Source organism: Vulpes vulpes, chromosome 3 (genome assembly GCF_048418805.1).
Source record: "Vulpes vulpes isolate BD-2025 chromosome 3, VulVul3, whole genome shotgun sequence".
NCBI classification, from domain to species: Eukaryota; Metazoa; Chordata; class Mammalia; order Carnivora; family Canidae; genus Vulpes; species Vulpes vulpes.
Window position 1 is genome coordinate 69,765,161 of NC_132782.1, and position 13,616 is coordinate 69,778,776.

The 13,616-nt window shown below is 44.0% G+C and overlaps 1 protein-coding gene and 1 long non-coding RNA gene across 3 annotated transcripts in view; both read right to left on the minus strand.

Annotated features, from left to right (window-relative positions):
- ATPSCKMT (ATP synthase c subunit lysine N-methyltransferase) overlaps positions 1-13,616 on the minus strand; it is a 66,554-nt gene that overhangs the window by 52,814 nt on the left and 124 nt on the right. For both annotated transcript variants that reach the window (XM_072752701.1, XM_026017683.2), the window contains exons 2-4: positions 9,437-9,723; positions 5,650-5,787; positions 4,378-4,428 (exon numbers count right to left, since the gene is read on the minus strand). In XM_072752701.1, the coding sequence (XP_072608802.1) occupies positions 4,378-4,428; positions 5,650-5,787; positions 9,437-9,723 (476 nt within the window). The remainder of the gene's footprint in view (positions 1-4,377; positions 4,429-5,649; positions 5,788-9,436; positions 9,724-13,616) is intronic.
- On the minus strand, positions 12,585-13,608 carry LOC140598250 (uncharacterized). Its single transcript, XR_012000484.1, has 3 exons — positions 13,435-13,608; positions 13,017-13,123; positions 12,585-12,735 (listed from the first exon to the last, which is right to left on the minus strand). It is a non-coding gene; the product is annotated as an uncharacterized lncRNA (long non-coding RNA).

The following is a 13,616-nucleotide window of genomic DNA, read 5'->3' on the forward strand; positions in this document are numbered from 1 at the left end:
GAGGATTCTTACAGCAATTTTGTTCATAAAAAGATCATTGTAAATGTATTCATGTTATCATTATTCTTCTTTTACAGTTTCTTTTATTTCCCAATGACTGTCATATGCTAAGTCAAGATAAACCTACAAATGAAAGAAGCTATTTCAATGGTAAGAAATTAACTGAGTCAATCACACATAAATATGCAATGAGCCTGGGTCTTGATATCCTGCACAAAGAGAGGCAGTCATGTGTCATGTCTGTCTAATGGAATTCAAAATTATTCATACAATTAGAGATTTCAAAGTGACACGAACTCATCATATTCTAATTACATCTTCAAAATTTTGAACATAAGTTGAAACCAGCTCAAAGACATAAGCCAAACCACCATGCCCATGAGCAGCTCTTGAAGTGTTCAAAGGCTCCCTTCCTCCCCAAAACAATGGCTTCACTTGACTTCTAGGGTAACACCCCCCACCACGGGCTTTCCTCCTACCCAACCCCTCCTCTCAAGCCCTTTGCTGGGTTCCCCTCACTTGTCAGAGGCCAGAGCTTGGGCCTTGACCGGCTCTGCCCTGTTGGCGGGGGACCTCAGCCACTCCTGGGCTTCAACTCCTTCCAAGGGCCCCCTCACCTCCCCAAGCCCCAGAACCCCTCTACCCACCACTGCCAACCACACATCTCCACACACGTCTCAGGCTTCCCCCTTTTTTTTTTAATCTTAATTTTGTTTATTTGAGAGAGAGAGAGCAAGCGAGCAAGTGCAAGTGGAGGGAAAAGCAGACTCCCTGCTGAGCAGGGTGTCAGATGCGGGGCTCCATCCCAGGGCCCCAAGATCACAAGCTGAGCCCAAGGCAGATGCTTCACCGCCTAAGCCCCCCAGGCACCCTCATCTCGGGCTTCCTGCAGCTCTGCCTGCCTGCCCAGCTCGGCAACAACAATGTACTTCCAGCATCTCTGCCCAAACCCTTGAGGAATGGTTCCTTTCTCCCACGCCCCAAGGGGATGCGCCGGCCCACCCTGCTGTCTCCATCCTCCACCACCTGCAGAACCAGCTTCTGCATGCTGGCACGCACCTACCACCCCTCCTGCCTGGCTGCCCGCAAGAGCACCTAACCTGTCTCCTGGCTTCTACTCACGCCCAGAATCCACACAGCAGCCTGGATCCTCTGCAACCCGGCAGTCCTCCGCTCCTCTGCCCAAAACCGCCAGGGCTTCTGCATTCCACAGCCCTGACTGCCTCTCTGACCTCACTCTCCTCTGGCCTTACTCACCCTCCTGCTGCCGCTGAAACCCAGCAGGACACAACCCGGGCGCCTCTGCAGGGACATGGTCTCTGCCCCCCCTCCCCTGCTTTACTCCGCCCCACAGCACTCACCCCCCTCCTGTTGTACCACATTTTTTTAAAGATTTTTATTTTTTTAAGTAAGCTCTATGCCCAGTGGAGAGCTCGAACTTATAACCCCGAGATCAAGAGTCACATGACCTACTGACTGGGCCAGCCTGGCGCCCTTTTTATAGGGACTGCCTTTACTGTCTGCTCTCCCCACTAGCACCGAGGCACCTCGGGCCAGGGGTGGTTCTCTTCTTCATTCACTAAAGTACCCCCAAGTGATTAGCATGGAGTCTGGCACTTTGTGGTATTGAATAAATACTTGTCAAATGAATGAACAAAGGATACATGGTCCCATGGTGAATCATTTATCTTTATCAGAATACGATGGTAAGATTTTTGTTCATCAATTCACAACATGATTCGTAACTAAAATTAAATTAGGCAGTCTTTGAAGTTCCAAAATGTAATAGCCCACCAGGAAGTATCCTTAACGGGTATGTTTCTACCATGCTCGTTCATTCATCTGATGAGGATTTCCTGAGTCACGACTGCGCTGGTGCCACCATCCTAGGGGTCTGGCAGCAGACACAGGCCGGCCCATACTCGTGAGCCTACAGTGCAGTGTACGCGGCCAACCTGACGAAGCCCTCATGTAAGGAAATGTGCGAGAACTCACTACAGAGAAGACAGAAAACAGGCCACTGGGGTTCATCTCATTGGGCAATCAGGGACGACTTCCTGGAGGAAGGGACACTAGACCTGCAAGTGGTCAGGAGGTATTCACCAACAAGGCCCAGAGCTGGACGGGATGTGAAGTCAGAAGGAAGGACACGGCTCACACAGTGGAGCTCAGGGGCTGAGAGAAGGATAAAAGGCTGGTGCACAGAAAGCTGAGGGAGGCAGAGGCCACTCCACACAAGGCCTTGGGCCAGGTAGAGCGTTCACACCTTATCTTCACTGCTTTAAAGCAACAGGATGTCGCAGTTGGGTTTTAAATAAGGACACGATTGATCTGTTTCACATTCTGAAAAGAGGAGCATGAGCTAGAGTTATATGTGGGTATTTACCACACTAGGACTGGATTTACCAGATCCAAATGATTCCTCACCCCTAGAGGGTTAGATGAGTTGAAATGAGTTTCAAGCCACGAAAGCACAGAGCTGTCAGGAACCATTGGTATGGGATCAGAAGTAGGGTGGATGATTTTTAATTCCAAGTTTCTGCCTCTCCAGCTCCCTAAGTATTCTCCTGGCCCCTTGTGGCCTGTATGGGACTCAGCTGCCCCAGGAGATGTTGGTGCTACATGGGCTTTGTTGGGCCATGCAGCCATGCCGGCCAGTGATCAACAAGAGAAGTGCATTTCACTAGCAGACGGCCCCAGCAGGGCGCCCCGGACTCCAGACAGCAGAGCTGGCCTCCTGACCCCCTGACAGCACTTTCCTCCCCATTACTACTTCCACATAGATGAAGCTCCATGAGGTTTAAAAGGGGGACCCTGCACCGACGAACAAGCCCCTGTGGGTCCTGTGAACAAGCCACCTATGTGGAAAACTGCCCAGGGGCTGAATCCCTCTCACTCCACAGAACATGGCTGCTTCATGTTTTCAGCTATTCCCCTTTTTCTTGGGAACAGTGAAATGGTACAACTTCTTTAAGGTTTCTCTGTATACAAACAAATGGGCAATAATTACAAAAGCATTCATCAAAAAAACAGGAATCTTATTTCCCCCAAGTGAACAACTCCAAAAACTGGCCATGCTCAAACATGGTAGACCCACAAGGAGTTGGAGCCCACAGGCCACTGCTGCCCCATCCCGAGCGGAGCTGCTACGGCCTCAAGCCACCAGGGGCCGGCCTCTCACAATGGCATGGAAGTCGCAGTAAACATCTACTTTTACTTTCTATAAAGCATGGAATTCAAATTAAACTTATTTGCTCCAAAATGTTGATTATTCGAAAGGAATGCCCGAACATCATCAGGAGTAGATAACCGTCAAAGTCCATAGCAATGCTCAGATATCAAATTGTTTCTTTTAAATGACCAGGGATCACACCGCTTTTCATTTCTATAACAGAAGTGTGAACACCCATATTTTATCTTAATTTTGGCTTACTAAGAATTCCAAACATATAGAATCCTGCTACTTACAAGAATATGTAACCACAGCACTTCTAAATCGACTTAAGTAAAAGTGGCATTGTACCAAAGCTCCTAATAGTAAGAAAAGATTTCTCAAACACTGAACTGTCTTATACAAATATTAATGTGCGACTAAGAAAACAAAACAAAAAAGTAAATTTCCCTTCTTTTTTAAGTTAAAAACCATCCATATCAGTTACACAGTGGCATTTCAGCAAACATCCAATTTTTCCAGGATTATTATGGTTACAATCATAGACCTTGTAAAGTGAAAAGGGATTTCTTTCCATGGTCTGTAAACCAACAATTACAATAAAAGCATCTCATCCTGGTCGTCTTCCCAAAAGCTAAATTTAGAACCATTTACAGTACGATGCCACCACGATGTTTTCACTTTCTAAAGTATGTAATCTAAGTTCAATACAAATCAGTCAGCTGAGGTCAAGTGACAGTAGTCAATGCTCATCCACCCTGAAAACTGCCTCACTATGAAGCCAGAGGCCTGATCAATTCGAAGGGAACATGCCATTAACTCTCCCAAGTAACTTCAGCTGGATATTAAGTGAGCAACCTCGAAAACCTCCAACTACATTAGACACGGGCAGCTCATACAGGAGTTTCCAGATTGGAGTTTTTAGGGCTTAGGTAGATCATTGAGAATTTGATCTGAAGCAGAAGTTTGAACAACATGACTGCCCCTTTTACAATTATACTTTTAAGGCCCCGCGGTACTTTGTCAAGCCAGCAAGCTGAAATCCCATGTCCTCCCAGAATCTCTGGGGGTGAGGGGGCTGCTGTTGGGTACACAGGCAGGCAGCCACATGGATGGGCAGCCACACAGATGTGACCTGTTAGAGCTGGAGGGTCTACCCAAGACCTACAGCCAACCAACCAGGGGACAGGCGGGTGCATACTCACCATCTGAGGCACACCAAAAATAACGACGTTTGAGTACTGTGAAAAAGTAACCTAAAAAAGAGAGGGAATAATGCACAGGTGAATTTTAAAAGGCCAAACATCAAGCTTAACTTTTGTTTCAAAAGGAGTAGCAATTTCCCATTTCGACAAATAGCAGGTTTTTTTTACAAAGAGTGGCTCCCTTTAAGATTTCACAGGAATCCACGTTTATGTGTCTGTTAATTCAATCCACTACAGTTTTCCAGACACCTCCCTTAAGTCATTCCTGTCATCCTCAAGGATGCTCCACGCAGGGTCCGCCCAGGGGTCACCTGTCGGAAATGCCAGTGACTCGTCCAGTGACCATCTGGTGGCCGCGCCAGTTGCCCTGTGCCATTGGTGCCCCAGTCCACACTTTTCTACTCTTCACCACCATCACCAAACTAGCTCAGCAAGAGCATGTGACATAGGACAACCACCTGTCTTTATGTTTAGCCATTCTTAAAATTCTTGTCCCTCTCCTCTAAAATACTAAGTAAAAATTGAATAAAATGATCTTTAGTTGAAAAACTGGGCGGGGGGAGTGCTTTGCCAGTCAAAATTCTTATTGTCCAATAAAAGTCTTATTTACTCTGCAGGGAGATCGTTTATGTATATACAGAATAAAAAACAATGCAAGCAAAACTCATGTGAATTTTTATAAGCTACTGATGACAAAATTACAGTGGGAGATTCTTATTTAAGAAAAAACATTTTATGGAGCATTTCTAAAGCAAAATTACAGGACTTTTTTTAGAGTACAAATAAACTGGGAAGTATCTTATACATTATGAAAACCAGAAAAAAAACATAACAAAGTTAGTAGATTCTGTCTTTTGCACTCACCTCTCTGTAGATACACATGTACATATGCAGCCACACACATACATACCTCTGTAGGCACACACATGCACACACACAAAGTCTACCATTTACCAAGAACATCAACAACTTAATGCTTATAATTTATAAGATTTCCATATGAGATTTTTAAAATCTCATCATTTTGTAATAGAAATGAAAAATTTTTTTAATTGAGCAAATTCTTAGAATTCACATAATCTATCAGGTCTAAAATCTTAAGCTTCTACTCTAAAAGGGTTGGTTTGTAAATCTATCCATTTAAAAGGTGTTCACATTATGCTCTATTTTAACTATTTTTCTTTTAATACATTCTTCAGTTTTTAATCATACTAATTACAAATTACAAAGTTTTGATTGCCATTTCCTAGGACCATTCTCTGCCTTACATACCTTCCACAAATCTGATATATAAAATTTCGCAGAGTCCTGAACCCCTTCTCGCCAAGCACGGTATCTGGAGTACCAAACTAGCCATGGGTTTAATTCATAACCAACAGCTGTGAATCCTTCTTTGGCAGCTGCTATCACCTGCAGAAAGAGGCCTGTGTTTATTCTAGGTAAGAAGAAAAACATTAACCTACTGAATGGGAGAAGATATCTGCAAATGTTATCCAATAAGGGGTTAGTATCCAAAATATGTAAAGAACTTATATAACTCAACACCAAAAAAAACCACAACAAACAATACAATTAAAATGGGCAGAAGACATTAGAAACGACAAATGCCCACCATTTGCTTCGACGTGGATGGACCTGTAGGGTATTATGCTGAGTGAAATAAGTCAATCGAAAAAGACAAACATTATATGGTCTCATTCATTTGGGGAATATAAAAATTAGTGAAAGGGAATAAAGGGAAAGGAGAGAAAATGAGTGAAAATATCAGTGAGGGTAACAAAACACGAGACACACCTAACCCTGGGAAATGAACAAGGGATAGTGGAAGGGGAGGTGTGCAGGGGGTTGGGGTGATTGGGTGACGGGCACTGAGGGGGGCACTTGGTGGGATGAGCACTGGGTTTTATGCTATATGTTGGCAAATTGAACTCCAATAAGAAAAATTTTAAATAAAATAAAATAAAATAAAATAAGGATCTGAAAATTAAATTAAATTAATTTAAAAATGGGTATGGGATCCCTGGGTGGCGCAGCGGTTTAGCGCCTGCCTTTGGCCCGGGGCGCGATCCTGGAGACCCAGGATCGAATCCCACATCGGGCTCCCAGTACATGGAGCCTGCTTCTCCCTCTGCCTATGTCTCTGCCTCTCTCTCTCTCTCTCTCTCTCTCTATGACTATCATAAATAAATAAAAATTTTTTTTAAAAAAGGGCAGAAGACATGAAGAGACATTTCTCCAAAGAAACATATAAATAGCCAAGACACATAAAAGATGCTCAACATCACTCATCATCGGGGAAATGCAAATCAGAATTACAATAAGATATCACCTCACCTGTCAGAATGGCTAAAATCATAAACACAAGAAACAAGTGCCGATGAAGATGTGGAGATAAAGAAACCCTTGTGTACTATTAGTGGGAATGCGGTCACTGTGGAACAGTATGGAGGGCCCTCAAAAAATTGAAAATACAATTACCATATGATCCAGTAATTCCACTACTGAGTATCTACCCAAAGAACATGAAAACATTAACTTGAAAAAATATATGTACCCCTATGTTTATTGCAGCATTATTTACAATAGCCAAATTATGGAAGTATTCACCTTCATGCAGCCCAAATATCCACTTACTAGATTAATGGATAAAGAATAGTGGTGTATACACACACACACGATGGAATATTATTCAGCCATAAAAAAAGAGTGAAATCTTGCCATTTGCAATGAATGGATGGGATCTAGAATGGTATGATGCTAAGTGAAATAAGTCAAAGAAAGGCAAATGCCATTATTTCACTCATATGTGGAACTTAAACAAATGAACAAACAAATGAATACAGAGACAAACAAACCAGATTCTTAAATATAGAGAACAAACACAGTTGGGGATGGGAGTGAAGTAGGTGAAGGGGATTAACAGTACACTTGTCATGACGAGTACACCATTATTGAATCACTATATTGTCCACCTGAAACTAGTAACAATTATACTGAAATTTTAAAATTTCTAAATTAATTAAAAAAAAGAAAAACATCAACTTACATGGTCAAATAATATGACTGCTTCCTATTTATGGTCTATAATCACAAAATGTCCAATCAAAAGGCTCTTCTTTTATTCAAACGCCACTTAACAATATATCTCTAAAATTATGTGGCTTTATAGACGAGATAATGCTGATTTAAACTCAGTTTTCATGTTTTTGTCAAAGATTTCACCTCAAGTAGCACAACCGTCAGGTTTGTTTTGGAAAAAGCACTTTTGGATTGGCCAACCCCTGGGCAGGTCTGATGAGAAGTTGCTGAAAACCCACCGTCTCTCTCCATCAATGAGAGCACAGCACCACGCAAAATGAATCTGCCTGGGAGAGTGTTTTGTGAGCTAGTTGTAATTTACAATCAAAATGACCTGTCAATAAGCACGTGCAATTACTTACACATTTCCTCAGTATTTTAAGACCCTTCACTCAAAATTGTAAAAGGAAGTAAAAGGAAAATGGAATGAGTCAAGAATAGTCAACTGTAGGTGACTATTCACTCTGTAAAGTGAGGACAGTGGGCTGGTCCTGGAGTCTCTGCTCATTTTGTCTCGCTAGTACTCTTCAACGGAGCATACCTGATGGAGCTGTCTGCCCACAGTAATTTCCCTAGTTAACTACAGTGTCACCCCCTTAAGAAGGAAAGGAAACCATAAAGATACAACTCGGATATGCAAAGCATTCAAATCTGGGTTTTAAAACTTCATCCTGGTTCATGTATACATCTCTTGATTTCTTTTTTTTTTTTTTTTAAGATTTTATTTATTTATTCCTGAGAGACATATAGCAAGAGGCAGAGACATAGGCAGAGAGAGAGAAGCAGACTTCATGCAGGGAGCCCAAAGTGGGACTCAATCCCGGGACTCAGGATCATGCCCTGAGTTGAAAGAAGAAGCTTAACCACTGAGCCACCCAGGCGTCCCAACCTCTCTTGATTTCTTAAAAACAAATAGAGCTCTGTTTTCACACTGTGTCCATCAGGTCACCATGATGAAATTGCAAGGTCTATGCTCCATGCGATGGTGAGAGGAGTCACACCCCTGCTGGTCTCCACACTAACATTTCCAGAATGCGAGCCTTGACTACTGCATCCTCAATTTCCGAGTCATCACTGGATGGAGGCATAAGGACGGTGCCACCGTGTCCATGGTGGAACATGCTCCAGGACACCCGCTGGCCTGTCAGTGGCCCTGAATCTCATAGGTTCTCAGCTGGAGTCGGTGAGCTGAGGACCCTAAAAGTCCGGTTTGGATAAGGGAGGGTTAATGCACTGGCTCTTTCCTATTTTAATGATCCCGTAGGAATTATTACGTATGTGTAATAGATAAACGTAGAAGCACACATCTGTGTTAAACTCCATGACTCAATGTATTTCCTCTCATTATGTCACCTCTCTTGCCTAAGTTTTTTATTAGAAAATTTCGTAATTACCAAATAATTGCTCCTTTTTGCCTGGCAAATCTACAGAGCACTTTCAGAAAATTTAAATCTAAAAAAATAAATTCCAATTCACACTGGAGGGTTTGATAGTTTGGCCAAACACACAAAATAAACAACTATTTTATTAAACTGTCAGACTGAGGGACACCTGGGTGGCTCAGTGGTTGAGCATCTGCCTTTGGCTCAGGGCGTGACCCAGGGATCCTGGCATTGAGTCCCACATCGGGCTCCCCACAGGGAGCCGGCTTCTCCCTCTGCCTGTGTTTCTTATGAATAAATAAAATCTTAAAAAAAAAAAAATCTGTGAGACTGAGTAGGTCTTTGCATAAACCTCGTAAGAAAGGTGAAGCAGGGATGGGCTAGATGGGATTCAGGAGGGCACCTGTAATGAGCACTGGGCGCTGTACATAAATCTACTCCTGAAACCAATATTACACTATATGTTAACAAACTAAAATTTAAATAAAAACTTGATACCAAAAGAGAAAGAAAAGAAAAAAAAAGAAAAGAAAAGAAAAGAAAAGAAGGAATTTTAAAACCTCTGGTTCAAAACCTTAAAGTATCTTAGCATAACTCACAATACGCCCGTCACCACTACCAATGTCAACCAGGGATCCTCTTCTGCAGTGCAGCATTTTCACAACATTTGCAATCTGCTTTGTAGTTGCGGGTACAAAAGGCAAACAAACTTTTCGGAGGGCTGGTGTTAGAAATGGTGTGGCCACAGCATACACCGCCACCAGCGTCCCACCAACAATCCCAGTAAATAAAAATCCCCAACTGCTTTTCTTCAAACTGTTGGTGCCAAGACTTGTGGGTAGAACACATCCCAACTGAGTTTCTTCAAGTATTTCAGGGGATGTACCTAGATGGGAAGCAAACAGGAAATACACACATCACACCAAATCTGAAATCCCAAGGTAGTATTTTTTTTTCTATAATTCTTATTGACAAACTCACACCGTTTAAAGAAGGATAATTTAGCTGAATACAGGCTAAGTTACAAATGTAGGATACAAATGTAGGATTCCATGAGTTCTAATTCCATCAACTAAATTAAAGTGTTTTAGAGAAAATTATTCAATTCTAATGGGAATCTAAAATCTTTTCTTTCCAACGTACTTTTTTTTGAATCATCCTTAAGAAAACAACGTATTTGTCCCTCTTTGGTATTTTATGAATTCAATAAAAATACCAATTAACAAAGGCGTTTAACCAAGGACTCTGTATTTTTATGATGTAGAACAAAGCTTCACAAATATTAAAATGTCTAATTACTACCCTATTTCAAATAAGATATAAAGAATCCACATCAAAATTGGTGAGGTATCTACAGTCCAGTTGAACTAATACAATTGTCAAATAATAGAGACCAAAATCAGGTCTCACTAAAAAATAGTAAGTATGGTTATGAAAAGATTTTTAAAGAAGATCCGAAAAGAACAGAAGATAAAATAATCATTTCAATGCACCAGTATGGAATAAAGTGAACTCCAATCACTTGAAAACAGAGAAATGAATGATACCAAAAATAGCCTCCTCTGGAGTTTTACTCTTTAAAATACATTTTTAAGAGGATCTCAAGTTCTGGGGGCTGAAATTGATTTGAAAAAAAATTTCAAGTTGATTAAGGAGCAAATCAGCAGGTAAGAGCATAACCTCAAGCTAAGGACCTGAGCTCTGCACCTTACTAACGGTAGGACCCTTTACTTCTCTGAACCCTGGTTTTCTCTTCTGTAACACGGGGATTACAGGGTCACTATGCAGATGAAACGAGTAGATGCAAGAAACGCACTTAGAACACTGCCTGGTATACGCTGGCAGTGCCCACCGCTAGCTACATGCTGAGCCCCACATGGAACAAGGCTGCCCTGAAGCAGCTCACAGTCTAGTGGAGATGAAGTTAGGCCCAAAACACAGGCATCATGGAAAATAGAAGACAATAAGAGAGGGGAAAACATTAGATTCTTGTCATTGGAAGATGTTAATATCCATGGTTTCAGGAATTAGTAAACCAAAGGGCTCACTGGATTAGTTTCCCAACGCTGCAGTAAAAAATCTTAGCATCTTGCACTGATTATCATACAGGTATGGAGGTCAGAAGTCTAAAGTGGGCTGGCAGCACTGGGTTCCTTCTGGAGGCTCGAGGGTGGGATCAATTTGCTTGCCTTTTCTAGCATTTAGAAGCTGCCCACATTCCTCAGCCAGTGGCCCCACATCACCCCAACCTCTGTTCCCATCAGGACACCTCTTCTGACTCTCCTGCCTCCCTTTTCTTTATAGGAACCCTTGTGATGACACCGGGTCCACCCAGACAAGCCATCACAAAGCCTCCCCATCTCAAAGCCCTAACTTCACCCCATTTATTTTCTTTTTTAAGATTTTATTTATTCATGAGAGACACAGAGAGAGAGGCAGAGACATAGGCAGAGGGAGAAACAGGCTCCATGCCCAATGTGGGACTCGATTCTGGAACTCCGGGATCACACCCTGGGCCAAAGGCAGGCACTAAACTGCTGAGCTACCCAGGCGTCCCAACTTCACCCCATTTATAAATTTTCTTGTGGAGCACCTGGGTGGCTCAGTGATTGAGCGTCTGCCTTTGGCTCAGGTCATGATCCCAGGGTCCTGGGATCAAGTCCCACATCGGGCTTCTTGCAGGGAGCCTGCTTCTCCCCCTGCCTGCGTCTCTGCCTCTCTCTCTGTGTCTCTCATGAATGAATAAATAAATCTTTTTAAAATAAATAAATTCTCCTGTGTAACATATTCACAGGTTCCATAGCTGAGGATATGGACCTACTGGTGGGAGGGGGTGGTCTGCCTACCATACCCATGAATGTGGTGATCTGCTACAACATTGTGAGGTTCAAATGTGAACACAGGGCACACAACAAGCTAGCCCACGGCAGTGAGTCATTGCTCCAAGGCAACTGACCAACCACCAGCATCTCACACAGAGTGGAGCTTTCTTCCTGACTTCTGAAGTCCCCTAAAATGAGTTTTAAAACTGGTTTCACAGTGGAAAACCAACTCAGAAACAAGAACAACAAAAGTCTACTGCTGGTGCTGGAGGTAAAATAAAAGTACAGATTTGGAAGGTAACAGTGTTTAATAGAAGGCAAGAGTTTTAAGAAATTTTTGGCTATACTTTTCAGCATTGTATGGATTGCTGGAGGAATGGAGGAATTTACTCGCTACAGTACATAGTCATGTATTTGTTTTTTAAAAAGTGAAAGCACCATCTGCCATGCCTCTGCAAAACTATCCTGTGGGTATCCCAATTATGCAATACAGTGGTTAAAAGGATTTGAGTCATAAAGTTCTGGAGTCACAGAACTCAACCAGTGTGTAACATGAGCTAAGTTTTGGCCAAGGCTTGGGTTCCTTACCTGTAAAATACGACTACGCTCATTGGGTTATCCGAACACTTAAAATAATGCATCTGAAGTCCTTACTGCTCTAAGTGAGAGAGAGTGATGACCCTTAGCTGCTAACCTTAGTCTCAACACTATGGGGGGGGGGGGGGGGGGGTCCATAATCTCTAACAGCTTCGTTGAGATGCCCATTTAAAGCATATAATCCAAAGATTCTTAGTACATTCAGAATTATGCGTAACCATCACCACAGTGGATTTTAGAACGAGGTCTTTACCGGAGAAGCAAGCCCCTAACCTGTACGTGTCTCCCCTCCCCTTCACACCTTAGCCCCAAGCAACCACTCCTCTACCTTCTGGCTCTGCAGAGCTCCCATTCTGACTTTCAGGGCAGCGGAGTCATATGTGCTCCTCTGTGTCAGGGCAGCGGAGTCTATGTGCTCCTCTGTGACGGGCTTCTCTCAGCATAATGTTTTCAAGATCCACGGGGCAGCACAGGAGCCCCTTGAACAACACCGGTTTGAGCTGCACAGGTCCACTGGAAAGTGATTATTTTGATGCAGCACCATAAACATATTTTCTCTAATGACTTTAAAGTATTTTCAGGTTATCGTAAGCGCACAGCATGTAATACGTATAACATACAAAATATGCCAACTGGCTTCCCAGCAACCGCAGGTCGTTAGTAAAGTTGTGGGGGAGTCAAGTTACACGTGCACTTCCCGCCGCACGGGTCTGACCGCACCGGCACCCCGAACCCCAGGTTGTTCAAGGGTCAACTGTACCTCATCCCTTTTTATGGCCGAATCCAAGCCTATAAACTACCAGGTCACCATCAGCGTCCTTAAAAGAAATGCGGCAGACGACTGGGTGACGGGCACCGGGGGGGCACCTGTCGGGATGAGCACTGGGCGTTACACTCTATGCTGGCAAATCGAACTCCAATAAAGACCTACACATATTAAGAAAAGAAAAGAAAAGAGAGGAGGCGAAAGGGACTCGAGGACAGGGGCCTCTGGAGTTGGGGCCCGCGCTTCTCCCGGCGATCACGTCGCCCGAGGGGCTGGGCTGTCCGCGCGAAGCCGCGCTAGCTTTAACGGGCGCCTCAGCCCAACCTGCTGCGGGCCGGCACCGGCCTCCCTGCTCCAGGGGCTCCGCAGGGGGGACTCTCCCGCCACTTCTGCAGGCAAGGGAACGACGCACCGGCGGTGGAGGCCCGTCCGCGGAGCCCCAGCCAGGCCGCGCCGATCCCCCCGGTGCGAGCCGCGGCAGGCTCCGACTTTGAGGGGAGCGGACCGCGGCTCCCGCTCCCTCCCGGGAGGCCCGACCTGCACCGCCGGGCGCCACCCACGGGGCGCCCGCCGCCCCAGCCGCCCGCCGCCCCA